General features: G+C 36.5%; 1 protein-coding gene across 5 annotated transcripts in view; it reads right to left on the bottom strand.

Annotated features, from left to right (window-relative positions):
• Positions 1-588: 588 nt before the first annotated feature.
• LOC119576083 ((E3-independent) E2 ubiquitin-conjugating enzyme-like) overlaps positions 589-22,500 on the bottom strand; it is a 30,824-nt gene continuing 8,912 nt past the window's right edge. For 2 of the 5 annotated variants that reach the window (XM_037923621.1, XM_037923619.1), the window contains exons 4-26: positions 19,286-19,444; positions 18,983-19,086; positions 18,548-18,732; positions 17,740-17,787; positions 14,934-14,972; positions 14,653-14,820; positions 14,246-14,412; positions 13,873-14,078; positions 13,137-13,296; positions 12,686-12,840; positions 12,400-12,564; positions 11,834-12,226; positions 11,537-11,690; positions 9,940-10,101; positions 9,687-9,809; positions 9,248-9,554; positions 7,680-7,727; positions 5,697-5,860; positions 4,303-4,470; positions 4,029-4,122; positions 3,256-3,457; positions 2,529-2,635; positions 1,881-2,406 (exon numbers count right to left, since the gene is read on the bottom strand). In XM_037923621.1, the coding sequence (XP_037779549.1) occupies positions 2,150-2,406; positions 2,529-2,635; positions 3,256-3,457; positions 4,029-4,122; positions 4,303-4,470; positions 5,697-5,860; positions 7,680-7,727; positions 9,248-9,554; positions 9,687-9,809; positions 9,940-10,101; positions 11,537-11,690; positions 11,834-12,226; positions 12,400-12,564; positions 12,686-12,840; positions 13,137-13,296; positions 13,873-14,078; positions 14,246-14,412; positions 14,653-14,820; positions 14,934-14,972; positions 17,740-17,787; positions 18,548-18,732; positions 18,983-19,086; positions 19,286-19,444 (3,735 nt within the window). In that variant the 3' untranslated portion in view covers positions 1,881-2,149. Of the gene's footprint in view, positions 2,407-2,528; positions 2,636-3,255; positions 3,458-4,028; positions 4,123-4,302; positions 4,471-5,696; positions 5,861-7,679; positions 7,728-9,247; positions 9,555-9,686; positions 9,810-9,939; positions 10,102-11,536; positions 11,691-11,833; positions 12,227-12,399; positions 12,565-12,685; positions 12,841-13,136; positions 13,297-13,872; positions 14,079-14,245; positions 14,413-14,652; positions 14,821-14,933; positions 14,973-17,739; positions 17,788-18,547; positions 18,733-18,982; positions 19,087-19,285; positions 19,445-22,500 lie in introns of all 5 variants that reach the window. The other 3 variants (XM_037923620.1, XM_037923624.1, XM_037923622.1) reach the window with 3 other exon arrangements.

Raw genomic sequence — 22,500 nt, 5'->3', positions numbered from 1 at the left:
TCGAAATAAAAACAGTAATCAGCAATTGCACTACATCAAGCTAGAAAGCACCGAGAGAGAGTATCAAATACATTGCAGCAAGACTTTACCAGAACCTCAACTAATATCAGACTTGACCGATAAACAAGAAGGACCCATGAATCAAACAGGACTAGGCAGACACCAGCAACAGTGGCACTTGCAGTCATTTTTGACAACTGGTGAGGACAAGCATTCCTTGACAGCTGGTGATAAAAGACATTACCACGACTGTCATTTGAGATTTCTATATCAGTACCAGAAATGGGTTCGTAACTACCTTCAGATGTGCCAGTTCAAAGTAAGAATTATTACAGCTCAAAGGGGGAGGGGGAGGCTATGTAGCAACCACGGTATGGGCCATTAATTTATTTATAAATATTTATAAGGATACAATGAAGTTCCAGATTATCTTTTTTTTATATAAATTCATATTCACTATACTGAATGAAAGGATTTCCTGAAATTTGTATTCTTCATAGAATGTAAACTAAACAAATCTAACCAACTGTATCTATACCAACATGTAGAAAGGAATGAGAGAATATAGAATATCACAATCATACACAATTAGCAACAAAACAGTTTAATATTAACCTTAACTACTTTTAATAACAATTTTTCAAACGGGAATCAAGAAGATTCACAAATCAATATACACATTTTTGCCAATATTCATTTCCAATACTATTCAAAATAAAACAGATTTCAACTAAAGGGAAAAATCTTCTATTTCCAGCTCTGACAGCTTCCATACTTCATAACCTTTATAACTGTCTTCCTGTAAAATGAAGTTAACAAAAAAATAAGTAAATGCATTAATATCAATCAAATGATCAAATTGCATCCCTTTTATTCTAAACCAAAGACGGGGAAAAAAAGAAAAAGAAAAAAAGAAGTTATTAGTAATAACAATTGTGATAATAGCAATAATCATATTAGAAAAGACCCCCCACCCTAAAGGAAAATAATAATGATAAAAAAATGAAAAATATACAGAGATTAATAAAACGCATTACTTGATAACTACAAAACACATTAACTGATACTTATTACCTGTGATTGATCAATTATACTGCCAAGACTTCTTTAGCAGGCACAAAGGCAGCATATGAATAAAAATAAAAAATAAATCAATTAATTCAAAAAAATTATTTATAATTTCTTTTCAAATGATGCATACAAAAAGTCAGCTCGCCATATCTCTCGCTCTCTTTCTATGGTAACTGAATACCCTTTGCACTGAACTTGAAATTAAATCAGCTAGAGTGAATGATATTTTTTGTCCTTTTCTATAATACTGTTAAAATAAAAAATATCACAACCAAAAATACCATAGACCATGGAAAAACTTGCATAACAATATTCCTAAAACAGCTGAACCTACTCTGTTCCGTTAATGCAAATAAATATTTTTAATCTCAGTTTTGGTAAGAAAACCTAAGGTACGGCAACCACTTTAAAATTGTAAAGAAAATCAGCTTCAGAAACCGACATATCTGAAGCGACAAACCACCAAATCTTAGTCATATGACATGAAAGGTACATTAGCTAATATCATAGACTAATAAAGAGATTCCTTTAATTTCTTGTAAGTCAAACATGAAAAACTGAAAGAATCTATCAAAATTATCTTTATTAAAAAAAAAAAAAAAAAAAAATCATCATTAAAATATCTAACAAAGGTGTATCATTTCCTATGTTTGCCATTATGTTAAAGTCATCTCCTTTTTCAGTAATAATAATGCGGAAAAAAATTGGTTGAAACTGTATACTGTATCAATATCAACAATCTATGTTCAAAATGCATAATAATTGGAAAATATGAAAGAAGACCATAAACAGATTTATCAAAAATGGTGCACCAACACAAATGTCTTTATTTAGGTACTTATCGAAAAGAATCTTCAGAATAATGAAACAAAGTCACTGGGAGGGCAAAATATCATCTCCTCTTGGCTTCATTGCAGAAAGGAAAAAGATCTAAATTTGTATCAGAGGAGACTACGATCTTATAATGTCCACAATTTGCAAAACTTAACGAACACCACAATCCACACAGGCACTGATTATTAACATTGATAAATACACTAGTAATAACAGGGATAAATAAGCTAGAATTGGACAATAGCTACGAGTTATCACCGACAACTTTTTCCTTTTCCGTCTCGACACACGTGGCTTTAGCAACTTTTGTCTCGACGCTGCAGGAGCTAATGGCAGTCTTGGGTAAGTTGCTATCTAACTCACGGGCCTGGAGTTTCTGGTCTGTCGACACACCAACAGACTCAAGGATGGACTTAAATTGTTTTAGTGTCTTGCGAAGGGTGATGCAGAACCCTTTGGAGGCTGGAATCAGTGGGAATTCCGGCAATTCAACACTAGCATCTGCGGAGTGTGGGAAAAACGGAAAATGAAAAAATAAAAAGAAATACCATCCAGGAACTTTGATGAGGTATGAGGGCATGTATATGCTTACAATCACATGAATAAAAATGTGTAAGTCATACCTGATGGATATATCTCCCTGAAAGTTGTTGGGGTTGTGGGAGACAATGGATGTGAAGCATTGTGGTTTTCTGATATTTCTAGCCAGCATTCAAGTCTCTGGACTAATCTGTCAAGCGGTCACAAAGCCAACATTAGCACAGAATCTAAACATACATTCATTTCACGCGTTCTGGTTTATTTGTTCATTCACCAATTCTCCTAAGATATGGAAGTGTATTTGATATAAAAATGTCTTATCCTTTAAAAGTTAACCTCATTCTGGCCCTTCAAATAGGAATTACATAATGAAAATGGAAACCAGTCCAGTATTATAAACACAATGAATCAAAAATCTGGAATGATATGAGGCTTATCATCCTATTCTTATTATGTATTATTTCATGATAGTATGAATTTGTATACTTTGAAAGGACAAAAAAAATCTCTCTCCAGAGACACTCATGACATTCTGTTTTGGAAAGGGAGATTAATATATTAGATAATACATTACAAACAAAGCATGGAGACATACATTTATATAAATAGTGAAATAAGTATCCGAGGTCTGCTCCCAACTAAGCTAACAATGTGTTTATTGACTTGTTTATTACAGGAAGGTTTTAAGATACAATTTCTTAAAAACAAAAAACAATCATGTAATCCAGGAATATGTGGATAATAAATTTCAATCATTAAAAAAAAGGGGGAGGGAGGAAAAATGCAAATAAAAATTTTCAAAAAACTTACTTAAAAGCCCTCTTATGGAAGTGTTGAATAATTTCCTTTTTAAAGATGTCAGGAGGTGCTTGAATAACCTTAGCCATGGCTTGTATTAACTTTAGCACCACCATTTCGTTGTACATTCGAGAGTTCTCCCTCCCTTGCTGGGTACCCTTCTGTCGCTCATAGCCGGCCTCGTTGAAATATGGCTCACTTACCAGGATCAACCCTAATAAGATACAAGTTAGTAGAGACAATTACATATACTGTACTTCAAGTACTAAATTCACAATCTAATTAACCCCATGCCACCAGGCATGGCATGTACATACATTGTGAGTTTGCTTTATTGATTGTTTTTACACATAAATGGCTACACCTGTACTAAGTCACCAATAAGCCAATTACGAGTACTGCCTGTCTCGCCTATTTACCCTTTTCCTTGATTTACAAAAATATTTTACATGATCTTATTCTGCTATTGCTGATGTTTATAACATAGTATTTATAATTACTATAAAAAAGAACACCATCAATATTCATAGCATTAGTAAAAAAAAAAAAAGTTTTCCCACAAATTCAAGAAAAGGTGAAATCAGGTAAGGTCACAAGGTCTACTAATTGACTTCTTTGTGGCTAAGAACGATGTGCAGAGACATGTCATAAAAAAAATTAAAAAGAGCACAGCATTTTCCCAGCGGCATTGGGTTAATAAAAAACAACCATTCTGTTATATATGATATATCAATATATGATATCAGTAGTTCTTTTTTCTCTTTCCTTGTAACACATAATCTTACCTTGAATGGATATGATGACCTGCAGAAGGTTACTCTGACTAGTCCACACCTCTGTGCCTTTTCCATTCCATGTACCCAGCAATGAAACACACACCTGCAACACAATATTTTGCTGGAATTATATGGCTAAATAAAAAAAGAAACAAAGAGAAAAATATGACCCCTGTTTGTTCATAATACTCTCCTGATTCTGATTACTGTTAATGATTATTGCTCTTTGGACATTCTTTAGGCCACTAAAATAAAATAAAAAATATTCAGAAAGCTGGTATACCTTGCCATCTTCATAAAGGTTAGGATTTAGTTTGTCAGAGCAGTAAGTAACATAGTGGCAGAGAGGCGGTGCACGCGGGTAGTCCGCTGACAGCTGGAAGTCAAAGAAGAAGAGGCCATCTTCATAGGGTGTGCGCTCTGGTCCTCGGATCATGACGGAATATAGATCCTGTTGTAAAGAAAAAGTTGTGTTACTATGATGCATGCATTACATTTTGTGATGTTCTTTATAAGGTACCCTCATGCCCACATCCAACATGCCCCAAGGCATGTTGCATGTGGGCATGTTGCACGTGGATTGGCTGTTTTGTATATAAAGGGCAATATTTAGCACATAAATCACTCGCCTGCTATGCCTGGAAGATATCACTCACCAAAGAATTGTGCTCTGTTGCTGTTGCTGTGAACTTTTAAGTAATCTCTACCCTAGTTTACATGATCAGTCTCCTCATATCAACTACTCAGATTGTCATTCGGCGTTCTGCCATATCTTGAAGTATGATACACATAAGGGAAGTACTGTAGCCATGGGAGTAAGAATAAGATTTGGAGAAACTCCTTTTTTCATCCCTCAATAAAATCACATACTAACTTGTACACTGAGTGTCACACAACTTATATATTGAAATGACTCTAATGTACATAATCAGTTTACTAGAGGTTTGATCTAGTAACTAAAATGAATATCATGTACCTCTGAATATGCAAAAACATTATATCATGGTTTGGATACAAGTGATACATAAAAAAATTATGTCATTTTGTTAGTGTGGCACTGTGAGTAAAAGAAAGGTGAAAATGGTCTAGAATAAAAATATATCGGAAAGGCAAAGTAATTCTTTTTCTTTGAATATTAGCCTAAAAATGACAGGTCTTACCAAATCATAACAAGCCATGCACTGGGCATCACAAAGAGTAAGCCACTTGAGAGAAAAGTTGAAAACATAGGAAATATAAATTTAACCTGCTCTCTCAACATTTTTGGCAGAAGCATACATAATTTCTCAATGAAGAGGCTAAAAAGATACTCGATGATCTCAAAGACTACAGACAGGGCCTAACAACAAAAAGCTGTTTAATGTACACAACACAGAACAGGCTCAAGCACATGCCATGAATACTTGCCATGTGGCATTTGAGTTCCATTTGCCATAATGATATTAAACATAACCGAGTGTCACAAGGCCAACACAGAGACAAAAAATTGCATCTTGAAATTCTGGAAACTACATAAATGAAACAACTATAACACATTATGAAAAGTGGACAATAAAAAAGTCAGCACCTTGTTCCTTCAAAAGAAGCAATAAAAATGAAAACAAAACAAAACAAAAACATATATGGTAGCAAATCAGAGGAGAGATGCACAAATCAGAAATGATAACTCGATCTTACCATACGGTCTTCATAACCTCTGACCCAGATTCCTAGAGGGAGGGAGGTCTTCAAAAGTTTCATTTCCTTGCGCACTGTCCTGTAGAAGTGAGGCGGGTCGGTTGGCTGGAACATTGTCAGCTTAAACTTGTGACTGTCTGGAGCTGCTTCCAAAACTTCAAAACCTGCGTGATAAGCAGAGGAAAAAACTGTTTTGGCTCACATCCTTAAAGAAAGTTTCTTGCTTGAACAAAATTTCCTAAACAAAGTATTCAGTCTTTTATACTGGAGCAAAGACCTCTTGAAAAAAAAATATGTATATATACCAAGCATTAAACTTCAAATATTCACAATTCACTCGTTTACACAAAGCTAAGCACATCAGGAATTTGTTTAAAGAAAGTCTGGGTCACAACAGACATAAGATCTTAATTTACCTGCTTCTTCAATGAATAAAAAAGATTCTAAACTTAGAACAATCCATTAAAAATACATAAGAAATATATGGTAATGATAATACTGATAGCAGATATATTTCTGTGAATCATGCAGCTACACATATTTATTAGCTATGTAAAAAAATAATATGCAATAAATGAAATTCAATATATGAATTTTAATAAAATAAAATAAACAATAGTATAATTCTATAATTACAAAGACTATATATACATGCATAGCTATATATGCATTTGTCTTTATGGGTACATGAATTGTGTGCCTGTGTGCTTTCTCTATACATATTAGGTGTACAGATTACATATGCAAAGCTGTATGTATACGTATGTGCATGTATTTATATCTATGTATATGTATGTGTGTCGGTGAGGGTAGGAGGGTGCATGTGCATGAGCGTGTGTGTGTGTGTGTGTGTGTGTGTGTGTGTGTGTGTGTGTGTGTGTGTGTGTGTGTGTGTGTGTGTGTGTGTGTGTGTGTGTGTGTGTGTGTGTGTGAGTGTGTGTGTGTGTGTGTGTGTGTGTATGAATACCACTTTATTTATGTATCTATTTATGTATCCACATTATTCATTCTATCTATCTATCTACTTGTTTGTCTGTCTGTCTGTCTGTCTGTATGTCTCTGTCTGTGTCTGTCTGTCTGTCTGTCTGTATGTCTCTGTCTGTCTCTGTCTGTCTGTCTGTCTGTCTGTCTGTCTGTCTGTCTGTCTGTCTGTCTCTGTCTGTCTGTCCCTTTAGTCTACCTGTCTGTCTCCGTCAGTCAGTCCATTAGACATTAATTCATTCAGTCATTCAAAACCTGGCTATCTATGTGTCTGTCTGGCTGTGTCTGTTTAATCTATGATATAATAAATTAATTACTTTTTATATGCCTGTACAAATATACACGTATCAATGCAAACAATAAGTCAGAACATGGATTTAAAAAATACTACTACTAAATAAAATATACTTATAATTGTAATAACACACAATAATAACAATATTTGATGACAACATCAACCAAAACGTTCTTTAATATTAACAGAAATGTTAAATATGTTCAAACACACTAAGAAAATTCACCTTGCCATCTTCCAAGATTCCCTTCACCGTCATTTACATCGTCAACACAGAAAGTACCAAACACCATAACCCAATCAACAATACCTGTTTCTATATGGCACTTGCCTTACATCCATGTGTCATCCTTCACCAATAGCTTATCTAACACTAAAGTACCACATGGGCCTTTGTAGACTTAGATGAATTCAAGACGACATTTATCATTCCATTTATTTACTTACCTTTCCTCACCAAGTCCCTCTTCCACTTACATTCTTAGCTATACTAAACCTTTCCTTCTTAGAAAAAAAAATATATACATGATAAAACATCCAAATACACAACTACTGGACAGCTTCCCCTGAAAAAACTAGAGAACTTTACTGTATGCTATTTGGCATTCACTCCATGATGCTGAGTCAAATCACTAGCTTATGGCACAAGTACACACATGCATAACCAGTGTCCTATAAATACAAAACACTTGCAACAGGGGTCTCACCATCAGGCTCAGTGCTGGGTTCGGAGTTTCCTACTGCTTGTCCACTGCCTACCAACGCAGCATGTGGCAAGCGGAAAAGGTAGATAAGGACACGAAACACATGACAGGGTGAACAAAATCATTGACAGTTCACTGACATTACAATACAACACAAACGTGATTTCTCTTCCTTTCTTTTCATTTTGTTTTCATATCATTTTCAATATACATGTTGAAAACTTTGGCATACATACAGTCTTTGCAGATCATAAGACAAACAATGTGAAGAGGAAAAAAGGAAATATAAAGAGGCATGATAATGATAATCTAGGAAACAGTACTGGAGCTGACTTACTGGGAAGGAGATGCAGAAAAAGGGCTTACAATTATCATCATCAAAATTATACTCATTATAATGTATTTATAATCAGAATGAATGATGATAACTATAATGATAAGAGTATTATTGTTGATCACATAAGAGAGAAAAAAAAGTATAGAGGAGGATTAAACTGGAAGGAGAATGCACAACCAAAAATAAAGAATAAATAGATGAACATACACTTTGTGTGTGCATATGTATATATCTGTCCAGACATGCAAAACCATATTTATATAAACAGCTGTGCAGAGACAAAGTTTAAAAGCACAGACAAACCCAGAGTCACACATGTTCCACATATGTAAACAAGGATAAGCACATGCACATATGAACAAAAACAACCATACACACACACACATGCACACACATTTACATATTCCCACATACACACAAAATTCCAAATACACACACCAAACGCTTAAGCACATGTACTTGCACACATACACACAAATGCATGCACACACACACACACACACACACACACACACACACACACACACACACACACACACACACACGCGCACACACACACACACACACACACACACACACACACACACACACACACACACACACGCACGCACGCACGCACGCACGCACGCACGCACGCACGCACGCACGCAGACACATATACATAAATGCAAGTACGCATGCACATACACATGCACACACCCATAACCACATACCCACCCACCCACACACACATACACTAAATAACACGTTAACAATCAGAATTAAATAAGAGTACTTGTACCTATATAAATCTGCAATATATGTGCACGCGCACAGGCATATGCACTCGCACACTCACACACACTCTCTCTCTCGCGCGCGCACACACACATATACATACATACACACGCACACACACACACACACACACACACACACACACACACACACACACACACACACACACACACACACACACACACACACAGAGTAGCTTAGTCTACTTTTAAAAGACAAACAGGAGAACATATATGTTATGGTTCTGTTATTTCTCATTTTCCTTCATTTCATAGTAACCAGATTCCATACTATTTCTTCTCAAGAAATAACTATTTCCTCTTCTTCTTTTTCAGATCTTTGGAACACGCAATGCAACACTCCTAGTAAAATGAACCTATCTGCACCCATCAAATTCGACAAACTTGAACTTCCCACCAATAGTGGAAAGCAGGATGAAGAATAAAGCTAAACCAACCTTCAGAAGGACTTGACAAGCAATCGGATCCTGTTGTAAATGCTGACCCAACTTCTCCGTTGACTGCTGCAACAGCATTTGCAATAATGGAATCAATCAAAGCCTCATTTTCTGCCTCATCTGAGAAGGTATTTTTGTCAGTCGTCTCTCCACTGTTCCCATTGGAGGTGATCATGTCATCGGTCACCACAGGAGACGGCAGAAGGGAGGCGTTATTAGTTACGTTGACATCGAGAGCCTGTTTGTCATCAATACTTTCGTAGTTTTCTTCCTTTTTCTCCACTGGAATCACAGTTTGATGAACAACCTGCAGAGAAAGTGTGCATTACTTTGTAACTGTATATACGGTTCTGATGACTTTCAGATAATTATGGAAAAAGAATCAAACCAACCAACAAATATTTTCCACATAATACAAAGAAGTCTAAAGTTTACATGCCTGACCAAGTGCAATGGTAGTTGTATTTTCATTAACTATGTCTTCTGCAATAAACACTGGAATGTTCTCTTTGTTATCATCCTGCAGGATGTCCTTGGTTTCCCCATGTGCACCCTCAGAATCCTGTATAGAAGTGAAATTTACAACAATATTATCACTATCTCATACCTATATACCAAAACAAAAAATCCTAATTCTGAAAAATTTCACAATACACAGACAACAAATGCTTATCTAATGTGTCCAACTGTACCTGACAAGCTTGCATGAGACTCATGTCAAAGTGGCCTCCAAAGCGGAACACAACCTCCTCGTAGGTTTTGAGCAACTGAGCCTTCATGAGAGAGCACAACTGAGCACACATGTGAGAGGTGCGGATCTCCTCTGTTACGCCACTGATGACTTCTGAGGACACCTTCAGAAAAAAATGGAATTCTCTCGTAAATTTTCCTGCCAACTGTGATGATTTGTAACATCTATAACAGAACCCACAACATTCTCAGGAAAGGTAATAGGAGAGTAATACAAGGCTGGAGATCATAGTAAAGGAGAAGGGGGGAGAGAGAGAAAGAGAGGGAGAGGGAAAGGTAGAGGGAGAGGGGAAGAGAGGGGGCAAGGGGAGAGGGAGAGGGGGCGAGAGGGGGAAGGGGGGAGGGAGAGGGAGAGGGGGAGAGAGGGGGGGGGAGGGGGGAGGGAGGGGGAAAAGGGGGAAAGGGGAAGTGGAGTAGGGGAGAGCGAAAGAAAGAGGGACAGACAGGGAGAGGGAGGGCAAGTGAGGAGGCTGAGGAGGAAGAAGAGGAGGAGGAGGTGGAAGAAAAAGAGGAAGCAGTGGTGGTGGTGGTGGTGGTGGTGGTGGTGGTGATGGAGGAGGAGCAGGAGGAGGAGCAGGAGGAGGAGCAGGAGGAGGAGCAGGAGGAGGAGCAGGAGGAGGACCAGCAGCAGGAGCAGCAGCAGGAGCAGCAGCAGGAGGGGAGGAGGAGGAGAAGAAAAAGAAAGAAGAGGAGGAAGGAGGAGGGACAGAGAGATGGGAAGGGAAAGGAAGGGAAGGGAAGGGAAGGGAAGGGAAGGGAAGGGAAGGGAAGGGAAGGGAAGGGAAGGGAAGGGAAGGGAAGGGAAGGGAAGGGAAGGGAGGGGGAGGGAAGGGAAGGGGAGGGGAGGGAGGGAGGGAGGGAGGGAGGGAGGGAGGGAGGGGGAGGGTGGGAGGAGAGGGAGGGATGGAGAGAGAGAGAGAGAGAGAGAGAGAGAGAGGGAAGGAGGGAGAGGAGAGGAAGGGAGGGAAGAGAGAGGAGAGAGGAGGGAGGAGAGAGGAGAGAGAGGAGGGAGAGGGAGAGAGGAGTGAGAGAGGAGAGAGGAGAGATAGGAGGGAGAAGAGAGAGAGAGAGAGAGTGTGGGAGGAGGGGGGGAGGGAGGGAGGGAGGGAGAGAGGGAGGGAGGGAGGGAGGGAGAGAGAGGAGGGAGGGAGGAGAGAGAGAGAGAGGGAGAGAGGGAGAGAGAGGAAGAGGGAGAGAGAGGAAGAGAGGAGAGGGAGAGGAGGGAGGGGGAGGGAGGGGGAGGAGGGAGGGAGGGAGAGGAGGGAGGAGAGAGAGGGAGGAGAGGGAGGGAGGGAGGGAGGGAGGGAGGGAGGGAGGGAGGGAGGGAGGGAGGGAGGGAGGGAGGGAGGAGAGAGAGAGAGAGAGAGAGAGAGAGAGAGAGAGAGAGAGAAGAGAGAGCACAAAAGGAAAGAGAGACAGCAGAGGGGAAAACGGAGGCAGAGGAATGTAACAAAGTGAAAGAGGGGAGAGCAAGACAGAAAGGGGAGGGGAAGAAGGAGACAAACAGAGAAAGAGAAGAAAAGCCACCATTACACCTACCTTCAGATCATTACAACTTTTGGAGTCCTTCATTCGTGCGTCTGAGGAGACTTTCTCGTGAAGAGTCATGTCAGTTTCACTCATTCTCTTATGCCGTAGCTCACCCCCCCTACTTCGTCCTCCATCTAGAACCTTCTCGGATTTACTGGTTCTTCTTCAAAAAAAGAGAGACACATCAAAATATATCAATGAAATATTTAAAACAAACCATCAGATTTCTCAAAAACCATCAGATTTCTCAATAAGTATATCTTCATAAATATTACTTTATTCCATACAGAATAATTCAACGCTAACCCCTGAGAGAAGCTGAGATTGGCCAAATTCTCCGACAACGTGGCCGAACTGCTGAGGATGGCATCTTTGGAGGAGAGGATGTCGCTGTCTGCGTTGCAAGATCCCCCACTCTCCTTGTTGTGTTTCATATCCTTATTACACAGATTATCCTTATTTGGCTTGGACGTGTCTTCCTTAGCGCTGTCGAAATTCCCCGTGCCAGCTTTGCTCCCCTCTCCGCAGTTCATGATGGGAGTTAGGGGGCCTTCCGAGTCCGAGGCCGAAAAGAGGCGGTTAATTTGCTCCGTCATGCGCTGAGTTGTTGATGCTCTGCCACGCTCACGAACCTTCTCTATCAGTCCCTGGAAATTGCTTTCATGGAAGAAGCTTGTTCCCATCAGCTTATCCATGTACCTGGAAAAATTACAAGCATAAAAGTCTTATCTTTGCCAACGTTTTCAGAAATTGTGATCTTAACAGTATCATGGCAAGTGTTGATTTAGTGATAACTGTAAACAAATTTAAATTTCCTATGTATATATATTTTTTTCCAGTGACAACAAAAATCTCAGAGCAAACCCTCCTACCTGCATTCTTTGTAACAATCTAAAAGTTGTTTCATAACTGCGGTGGTCTGTAGTGCAGGATTCTGTGTAAAAATTTCTTCTAGACGACTCATAGCTATGCGAGCTTTTTCAATGTTTGCTACAAGTCTTGTTTTAAGTACTCCCTCACTTTCACTTTCACTTTCCCTACAATAAAGTTTAATTTAGAATATATACATTAAAACAGTGTTAACCAAAAAACAATATATAAAGTCTTATATACACCATATATGCATATATCTTTTAATAAAAATCAAAAGGAACTCACTCTGCAATCACAGAATGTTCACTTTCTGTCTCCCACGACTCATCTGAGGCCGTGTCATCCCAAAGTTCTCCATCATCTGAGTCATACTCACCCACTTTGTACAGATCTTGAGGGTAACATACTGATGTTCTCCCATCTACCCACCAAACGCTTACCTGTGGGCAAACATTCATTATTTTTACTGAAAGAAAAGGCAAAAGACTACTGAAATACTTGATAAATTTAACCACTTATTTACCTTCACATACAACAGCAATACAGTTCTCTAGGAACATTTGATCTCACAAAACTGTATGTTTCTAAAATATATCCTAGGTCTTAACTCATTTCTCTTCTCATCACTGTGCATGGGAAGCACTTTCCACAGTGCTATTTCAGCATTATCAAAAGTACCATATGTGGTATACCTAAAACTTTCTGAACTTTAAACAAGGTTATTTCATTCACTCACTTCTCCGGATGGAAAGTTATCTAAAACTTGCCCTGTAGAACAGGTCTGACACTCTTCAAAATTGGCCACTCTTATAACTACAGAGCCTGGACGGTAGCGGAAATCCGGATGGTCGCGCAAATCATACACACTCACTTCCTGTTCACGTAACATTTCTGGCCTGAAAATGGGCAAAGTATTATAGGAAGGGCAAAAGGTACTCTCTATTTCAACTGTCACTGCCACGAGTGCATGGACATATGCAATACCTTTTTATAAACTTTTTAAAATACAGATGGCTGCAGAGATGCTTAGTCACCAAGGAGTCAAGTACTAGGCCTACTACACCTCACTTACTTATATCATTCCTAGAGTTTTTGGAAGAAGAAATTTTAATTTTTATTATCATTGTTATTAATAACAACATAATAATAACAGTAATAATAACAATATGAAGAAAATTGTGATAATAATAACAAAGTATGAAATATATACTTTTTTATTCAAGGATTGGAGTAAGTAGGTGAGATCAAGCTACCAGTCTAAGCCATGGATTCAAACATTTTATCTCAAGGAAAATTTCAATAAATCTGTTGTCCTGTACTGACTTCATGGACTTGTAAACATACATAGTTAATATATTGGTACCTGGTACCAATATATTAACTATATTAATTACAATACTAGCACCAATTCAGTTTTGTAAATAATGCAACACTGTAGTAATTAATAAGGGTCCTTCCCATTTACTACTTACTGTGGTTCATTTCCAGCTGTGTAAGTTCTGAACCACTTTACAATGGATGTCCTCCCAGCATGATCAACCCTTTGCACAACACCATACTCATGTGGATCAACTGAGTCCTGCTCAACCACAAAGTCACCCGGAAAGAATTCTTGGTCATCCAAATGATGAATTGGATAAAGGACTGTTGACAAAATACGCTTCTCCAGTGATCCATCCTGTAAAGCAATGTATGTAAAATAAGGAGGTTAATAGATATATACACTTGAATGCAATTAAAATTTTGTTTGCCTTTCAAAATTCATCAAAGTTATATTCAATAAAGAAAAAACAACAGAGCACTACTCAAGTCTTAAACAACAATGAGCTAACAAACAAAACTAACCTGCCACACAACATCTGCTTTAGAAGTTGTCATGAGAGTTTCAACAACCAACTGATCTCCAGTCTTAATCGCTGGTCCCTCATTGGTGGTCTTCCTTTTTGCCCTCTTCAGCTTGCGCTTTTTCATCATTTTTGTCATCAATGCAGGTCCCTTTTTGTTTCGCCTCCCTGTGAACAAATGGATACAAAATTTATTGGTTTCTAAAAAATAGACACTATATAATCAAACCAATAGCACAATGGACTGAAAATCAATTTAAAAGATCACAATAATGTTACTAAAATGAAAAAAGGTTTATATCTAAAAAAAATTGAACATATAAACTAAAACACCCATGTATCTCTCAACACTGTGTTCCATTATTCTCACAAAAAATCAATAGACAAATAACATAAGCAGATACTGACCTACAGATCCTGTTGATGCCCCACTACTGACTGAAGCTGTGTCGGAAAATTCATCAGTATCTACATCAATATATCCATCACTATCTGCATTAAAGTCTTTGGTATCATCATCTGCAGGTAGCCCTCCTTCAGCTCCAAGAGCACCTTCCACAGGTGAGCCTTCTGTGTCTAGAAGTACATGAAAAGATCAGCATTCAGCTTCAAACATAAATACATGGCTTTATTCTAATCTTACTTAAAATCATGAGATTATGTAAGAGAAAACAAAAATCTAGACTTACCTTTAATACCACCTACTGTTGTAGGAGCACCAGGGGCGTCTGTGAAAAAAAAGCAAAACACTAAACACACAAGTTCTCTCATTTGAAAAACAATTTATCTGATGACATATATGACAGGGTACATATATCTAACCAATCTCAGTTCACTTCCACTATATCTATAAAATGAATGAAAGACTTCATAGTTTTTTAACACCCCTAAAGTCCTATTAACCATGACCTAACATAACAGCAGAATATGCTCACAGTCCTGTCATAAACTGGTAGGATTTTTTTTGTTAAGAATAAGACATATTGTAGAACCGAAGGGATGGGCCCTACAAGAGTATAGTAGATGGTGAGCTTAACCCAATGCCGCCAGGAAAATGCTATGATCAATTTTTTATTTTCTTATGAAATGTCTTGCACATAGATGACTCTGCTAGTGCTTTGCCACAAAGGAATCAATTAGTGTGTGTAGGCATGATTTTTTTTTTTTTACCAATGCAATGAATGTCTATGGTGTTATTTTTATTATAGACATTGTAATTACTATAATGTTATACACATTAATAATGGCAAAATAAGATGACGTAACATATTTTCGTAAATAAAGGAAACTGTATACAGGCAAGACAGGCAATACTCATTGGTGACTTAGTACAAGTGTAGCCATCTCTATGTAAAAACAATTAATAAAGTAAACTCACAGTGGGCATAGTATGTATGTATATGCCATGACTGGCAGCATTGGGTTAAGATATAAGGTAGATAACCAAGCTGTCTTGACTCTTTTGAAGAGGAATGATGGATGCTCGTAGGAGTGAGATGTTGCTCCTTGGCTCCACACAGGGAGTCTGCCTGGCATCCCTACAGTGGTCTAAGGATCGCTTTAAGTCATATATTTAGCATGTGACAACTGGTGATCAACAAGGAATTGTTACAGCAATACAAAGCTCTTGTGGAAGGGGATAGACAAAACAACACTGGAATGTCTAGTGTGGCAAGAAGAGATGAATAATCAGGTAAAGCACTGATCATGGGCATATGCATATGTGTGTGAAAATCCGTATGTAACAAACATGTATGATTGTATAAAATACGTAGAATACAGTAATATGATATAGATAAAACTGGGTTACACATATAGAGTGACCACTAATATATCTGTTACTGTATAGCATGTTTCCTTCGGTCACACCCACAATATCACCTCTATACCCATACTCCCCATGTAGGCCCTGCACTGCCTAAGCAAATCACAAAAATGCATCTAAATAAACATTTTATTGTTTTGGATGAATGTAAAAATTTATATATGTGGGTTTTATTTACATATTCATGGTAATCTCTCCACATTTTCATACATGAGGGGTAAGTGTTATAAATCTTTCAATTGTGTTTTTCTGATGCTGTATATCTGAAAAATGGCAATGAAATATACAGTTTTTAGGAATGGAATAAAGCTATTCAAATACCTGCAACCAAATTTTTTTTTAGTGAACCTTGAAAAATCATGCCTTTTTTGAAGTTGGGGGAATAGACAGGCTGGAGCGTTTGCAGCTTTTAGGGGTTAAACAGGCCTTATATTAGTATAGAAGCAACCTCATATCAAGCTATATTGCAATATAAACCTTATGATAGGCACCTGATTCTGTGCCTAGTAAGAGAAGAAATTTAGAAAATGATAAAATACTTGAACTTCTAGCATATGACCAATTTATTCTACTCTCTATTAAATCTCAAAATCTTTTACAACCATTCAAGCACTTTACTTGCCACCCATAGAAAAATAAAAACTATACATTTCAGAGTTATAAAATGCATACTATATATATATACAAAATCATATACTATTTAAAACTACTACACATATTATCATAACCCCTTTATCTCAATGCTTTTGGCTAGGATGGCTTGACATACATGCCACGTCCACTGTGTTTTTAGTCTTTTAATTAAGTTTACACAGAGATGTACTTAGTCACAAAGGAGCCAATTATTAGCCTTAGCTATCTCACCTGTTCACCTTTTCCTTGATTTTGGGGAAGATTCCTTCATATCTTTCATTGTTGTTGATATTTTAATACATTACAATAATCATAATGTTAATAATAATAATAATTATTATTATTATTATAATAATAATAATAATAATAATAATAATAATAATAATAATAATAATAATAATAATAATAAAGATACTGATACTGGTACTGGTACTGATACTGATAATAATAAAAATAATGATAATGATAATAATAACATCAACATCAATAGAATCAAATAAAAAAAATCAAGGAATGGAGAAATCAGGTGAGGTCACATAAGGCCTGCTAATTAAATCCTTGGTGACTGAGCACTTGTGTAGCCATCTGTGTGCAACATAATTCACACACAAAAAAAAAACTACAGAGGACAATACATGTACCAGCATACAAAGTTAAGTAGTTATACACAAGTAAAGACTACATGTTCAGGAAGTCCCAAAGAAGGTTTAATCTTTACTGCATATTCTAAAACAAGAGATTTAAAGCTCAGCTATATGACACACTAAACTACAACTTCCACTCACACTGCCACTGGCTCTCTACTCAATAGATGTAAAATGGATATGAGGATTCCTTGTTGGACTTTTGGTGGCATCTATAACAAGGAATTACATGTCATCCCTTTGAAGTCTATACAGTATAACAATCTAGGCAGTGCCTGTAACTGGTAGTTAATTCAACTGACACTGTCACACTGTCAAAAGAAGCTAAACAAAAAGAGATACAAATCAAATATTAAAAGAAACCAAAAGGAGTGGTGCAAATCCTGTCCATACCTGCAGTCTGCTCAACTTCTCCTGTTAAACCTGAGCGGGGTTTCCTTTCTGTAAAGCAATTAACTTAATAAATCAAATAAAATAGAAAATGAAAGTGTGGAGCAAAAGTGCAAAAAAAGGAAAGGTGAAAGCATTTCAGCAAATACTGCAATGTCACAAATTATAACCAGCAAGCAGAAGTGAGTGTAAAATAAAAATCTTATACAATTTTCACTTTTGTTTGTGTGACAGAAAGTTGCAAAAATGCAGTATTGCAGTGCAGAACACAAACTTTGAAAAAATAAAAATGGAACAAGCTAATGATTTCACAACAAAATGTGCATAAATTAATATTAAAGGCAAGAATTCTCTAGCACTAATAAAATCAATTAAAAAAATCTAGATAGTTCATCATATCTGTTTTCATACACTTTCACTCTTTCAAAGTGATAACTTTTAGGACACATCAGACAATTCCAATATAGAATCTACAGTCACATAAAGACTACAGTTCCCACAGATCTATAAACAAAATCCTAGTTCAAGGTTCTTGATGATATTCAATGCCTAATTAATCAACCACAAGATATTGCAAAGTAAGTTTCTATTCTGAATGTATTACAACACCATTCATTCCAGAAATGATTCCATTATCCCTTAACTCCAGACAACTAAATAAAAAATCAATAATCGAAATAAAAACACCAATTACGCAATACCAAAACAACAGGCACCCAAACTTATAGGGGGGAAAAATAAACACATCCACAAATCTATCAAACGGTCATTTTCCCTCAATACAGCATTTGAAAACAACCGTCAAACCTACTCGACTTATTCTTGGCTGGTCGAGGCCTCAAGGGACAGGGATTGGTGTGGTCCGCCGTTAACTGCGCTGCCATGAGCTTCCTCCACTGGTCACGTGTCATGATCACATCCCCTTCCTTCGAGACATAATAGTTACGGTCTCCAAGCTGCAGTGTGCAAGGTTCAAATACGTTCAGCATCTTCACCCTGCAGAAAAATTACAGCATCTTAGTTTACAAAACAGTGCAGATACAATTAGTACATTCATAATTCATCTGCAAAATGTAATGATACCATTAATACTTACTGCCAACACATCACAATCATTAATAGGCTGTAATATGATAATAAAAATAAATGTCAGTTACCAAAGATAATGCAAAAAAAAAAAAAAAAAAATTACTCTAACAGTAAAAAAGTAAATAAATAAATAAAAACTGAAATAGTGACCACTCACCTCTTCAAATCCTCCCCCTGAACTAAATACTTTGGTTGCTCCTTGTCTACATTAGGGTCGTTAGAAAATGCACGGCACTGCCAACGGACACCAAGCTGCACAACCTGTGAACAGTCACAGTATGAAATGTCTAGATATAATGTAATTATACCCATAGAGTAAAATATATATGTATAGGAAAGTAAAATAAAATGTTTACACTGTTATGAAACATGAAAAATAAAATCCACGCTAGGTACAGCACAACAAACACATCTAATCAAAAACCTAAATACAGACCAAACCAGTATCCAAGGATCATACCTGTACTTGTTCCACAGTAACCTTAATCGATTTGTGGGGCTTAGATAATGCGACCTCCATTTCGCGAGTCCGATATATCCATTCCACCCCTTCGAAGGCCCTTGCGCAGCCCACCAGCTGCTGCCCTGGATAGAAGTCGTAGCGCCTAAACTCCGAGTCCTGCCGACAAAGAAATGCTTCGAGGTGCCAACAATTTCCGATGTTCTTACACTCATCGTCACTGTTCTCTCTCTGCTCTGCCCATTTTTTTTTTTTTACAAGTAAGATATTCACAAACTATTGATTTTCATTCTCAATTCTTAAATGATATTACAAAGGCATAAGTAAAACCAAGAGTAAAGAATATATAATTGTCTTCCTGTATGGTTGACCTAAAAATGTAATATTCATGCAGGCTTCTTTTTTATATTTATGAAAACATTGTTCAAGAATTTGTTGTTATCTACAATCATGCAACAAAATGTAAATCAATATATGAAACATAATTCTTTACTTTATGTACAAACTGTAACAAAATCTACTATCAGCTAAAAAAAATTGAAAAGCAAGTTTCTCAACTAATAGGAATTTATATGTAGCTACAAAAAAAAATGGATATCAAATATATCATAAATCTAAAAAAAAAAAAAAAAATCTATAAACAAAGCCAGGTACAAAATAAATATATCACTATAACAAAACAATACTCAAGCTCAAAGTAATACCTTCGGAACCAAAACAAGAAAGCTTACAAAATGAATCAATGTACGCATGCAAATATATAATGATAATAATAATAATAATAATAATAATAATAATAATAATAATATTATCAATAATATTAATAATAACAATAATAATAACAATAATAATAACAATAATAATAACAATAATAATAATAATAATAATAATAATAATAATAATAATAATAATAATAATAATAATAATAATGATAATAATAATAATAATAATAATAACAATAGATATATGTAAGCCAACATACAACTTTATTAGTGTATGACTTTGGTTGCAGTTATCAACAAGGGTGATATATACCTTATAATGGTATGGTTGATCATGTTCAAATGTTACAATGAGTGAAAGGTCTGCTTTCCAAATTCTTATGTTTACATGGTTCTACTTTTTTGGAAAATTTCCAAAGTTAAGAGTAGAGTGATATCACTGTATATTAGATACATGCATATAAATATATACACACATTTTCCTATAATTAAATTATTCTGGTATAACACTATGTTACCATAAGAGATCTGTCTGTAAGTAAAATAATCCCTAGCTGGAATTGGAGCTAGTGTAAGGGGATTTTAGGGTTCCTCTAGATATATGCTCTACTTTCTTTAGAAGAAGAAGAAGAAGAAGAAGAAGAAGAAGAAGAAGAAGAAGAAGAAGAAGAAGAAGAAGAAGAAGAAGAAGAAGAAGAAGAAGGAGGAGAAGGAGGAGGAGAAGGAGAAGGAGGAGAAGGAGAAGGAGAAGGAGAAGGAGAAGGAGGAGAAGGAGAAGGAGAGGAGGAGAAGGAGAAGGAGAAGAAGGAGAAGGAGGAGAAGGAGAAGGAGGAGGAGAAGAAGAAGAAAGGAAAAAAATATATATACATATATATATTATATATATAATAATAATAATATATACATAATCAAAGGCAGATTGGGAAAAAAAAAATCTAAAAATATATTCCAGTAAACCAAGATATTAATGGATAACATATTGGAAAATATATTCTCTACTGGGGACACGTACATCATATATTTTTTTAATAAGATCCTTAAACAACGTTAAATATAAGGCATGGGATCAGAGGAGGGAGTTATCTTCACTGGTATTTTTTTTTCTTTCTTTAGGATAAAAAAAAGGTACAAACACATCAAAGGGCAAACTTACAGCCCCAAAAGGTTAACTAACAACAAACGAGGGTGGTTTAATACGTAAATGGAGAGTTTCTTCCTAAATGCTTTATGAAACTCACCTCCAATAACTTAAACCCCTTTACTTATCCCTTTAATCATTGCTGACACCAATCCTTGGCTACCTGGTTTGCAGGTGAATATTTCTATTTAGTCTGTTAAAAGAGGAACATCGACAGGGTCAATTCATATTCTATTACTATCGCCAATAAAGTCTATTTCATTTTCTTTGACTCCATGTGTCTGTCAGGGATCTCATATTACATATCATCCTGCTCCACAACAACAAGATATTTGCTAGCAATTTTACTATTAATATATGCACTAAGAAATTAACTAGAAAGCACAAGTCTCTTTACATAGTTACTCCAGAGAGATGATTACGGGACCTCAAGACACTTCACCACAACCAGAGGCTAGACCCTACAGTTACTGAGGGGAAATAATGAATCAGTAGATACTCAAAGCACACATTTGCGTCATTCTCCTTTTCCTTTCGTTCGATGTTGATGTTTTAGGCGACTATCACTATCATAGATTGACATCTACCAATATTACTTGGAATAGATTGGATAATTAAACAACTCTATATACCACTCTTAGGACTCTTTCTCCCACTTAAAAAACACTAGCTCAACATTTAAATAAGTTTCACTAGTTTAAAACATCTGAGTTTGCTGGACAAGTGAGATTTAATCTGTTCTATTACATTACTTCCTAGACCTAGATACACAATTTTGTTTTCCTATTATAGCTTTGTACACTTACACACTTACCCTTTAAGCATCAAATAAAAAGTTAAGTAATAACAGACTATACACTTAATATTTCCAAAACAAGTTATGTAACAAAAGAGAATACAGTTAATATCTCAGGAAAAAAAAAATTAAACATGATGACAATCAGCTGACAAGATAAGTTTCTTGTTGTTACCATTGTTAATTAAATATGGATATAAGTGTCTTACGAATTTACTCTACGCCAAGTATTCAAACTGAGTATCTAACCCATTCACACCAGGATTTCTCTGTGCCATACTTGGCCACTGGCCAGGCATCACCTGGTCAACCATTCCAGTGAAAAAATAGAAGCATGGGACACATGCATTTACCTCACTCTCAATGCTTTAGGCTGCAGTAAACAAGATTTTTAGAAAATGCGACAATAGAGAGACTATAAGCCTACTTTTGTGGAATTGTGTCTTTCCAGTGATTGCAGTCAGGGTGAAAGATGCAAAGAGATGTTTTTCTCACACAACTGAGAGTAGGCTTGACCATGCGTGGATACTTGCCACCCAGCACTTGGGGCCAATTTGCC

This window comes from Penaeus monodon, chromosome 8 (assembly GCF_015228065.2).
Source record: "Penaeus monodon isolate SGIC_2016 chromosome 8, NSTDA_Pmon_1, whole genome shotgun sequence".
Lineage (NCBI taxonomy): Eukaryota > Metazoa > Arthropoda > Malacostraca > Decapoda > Penaeidae > Penaeus > Penaeus monodon.
Note: the sequence above shows the minus strand (reverse complement) of the source record. Positions and strands in the feature narration are given on the sequence as shown.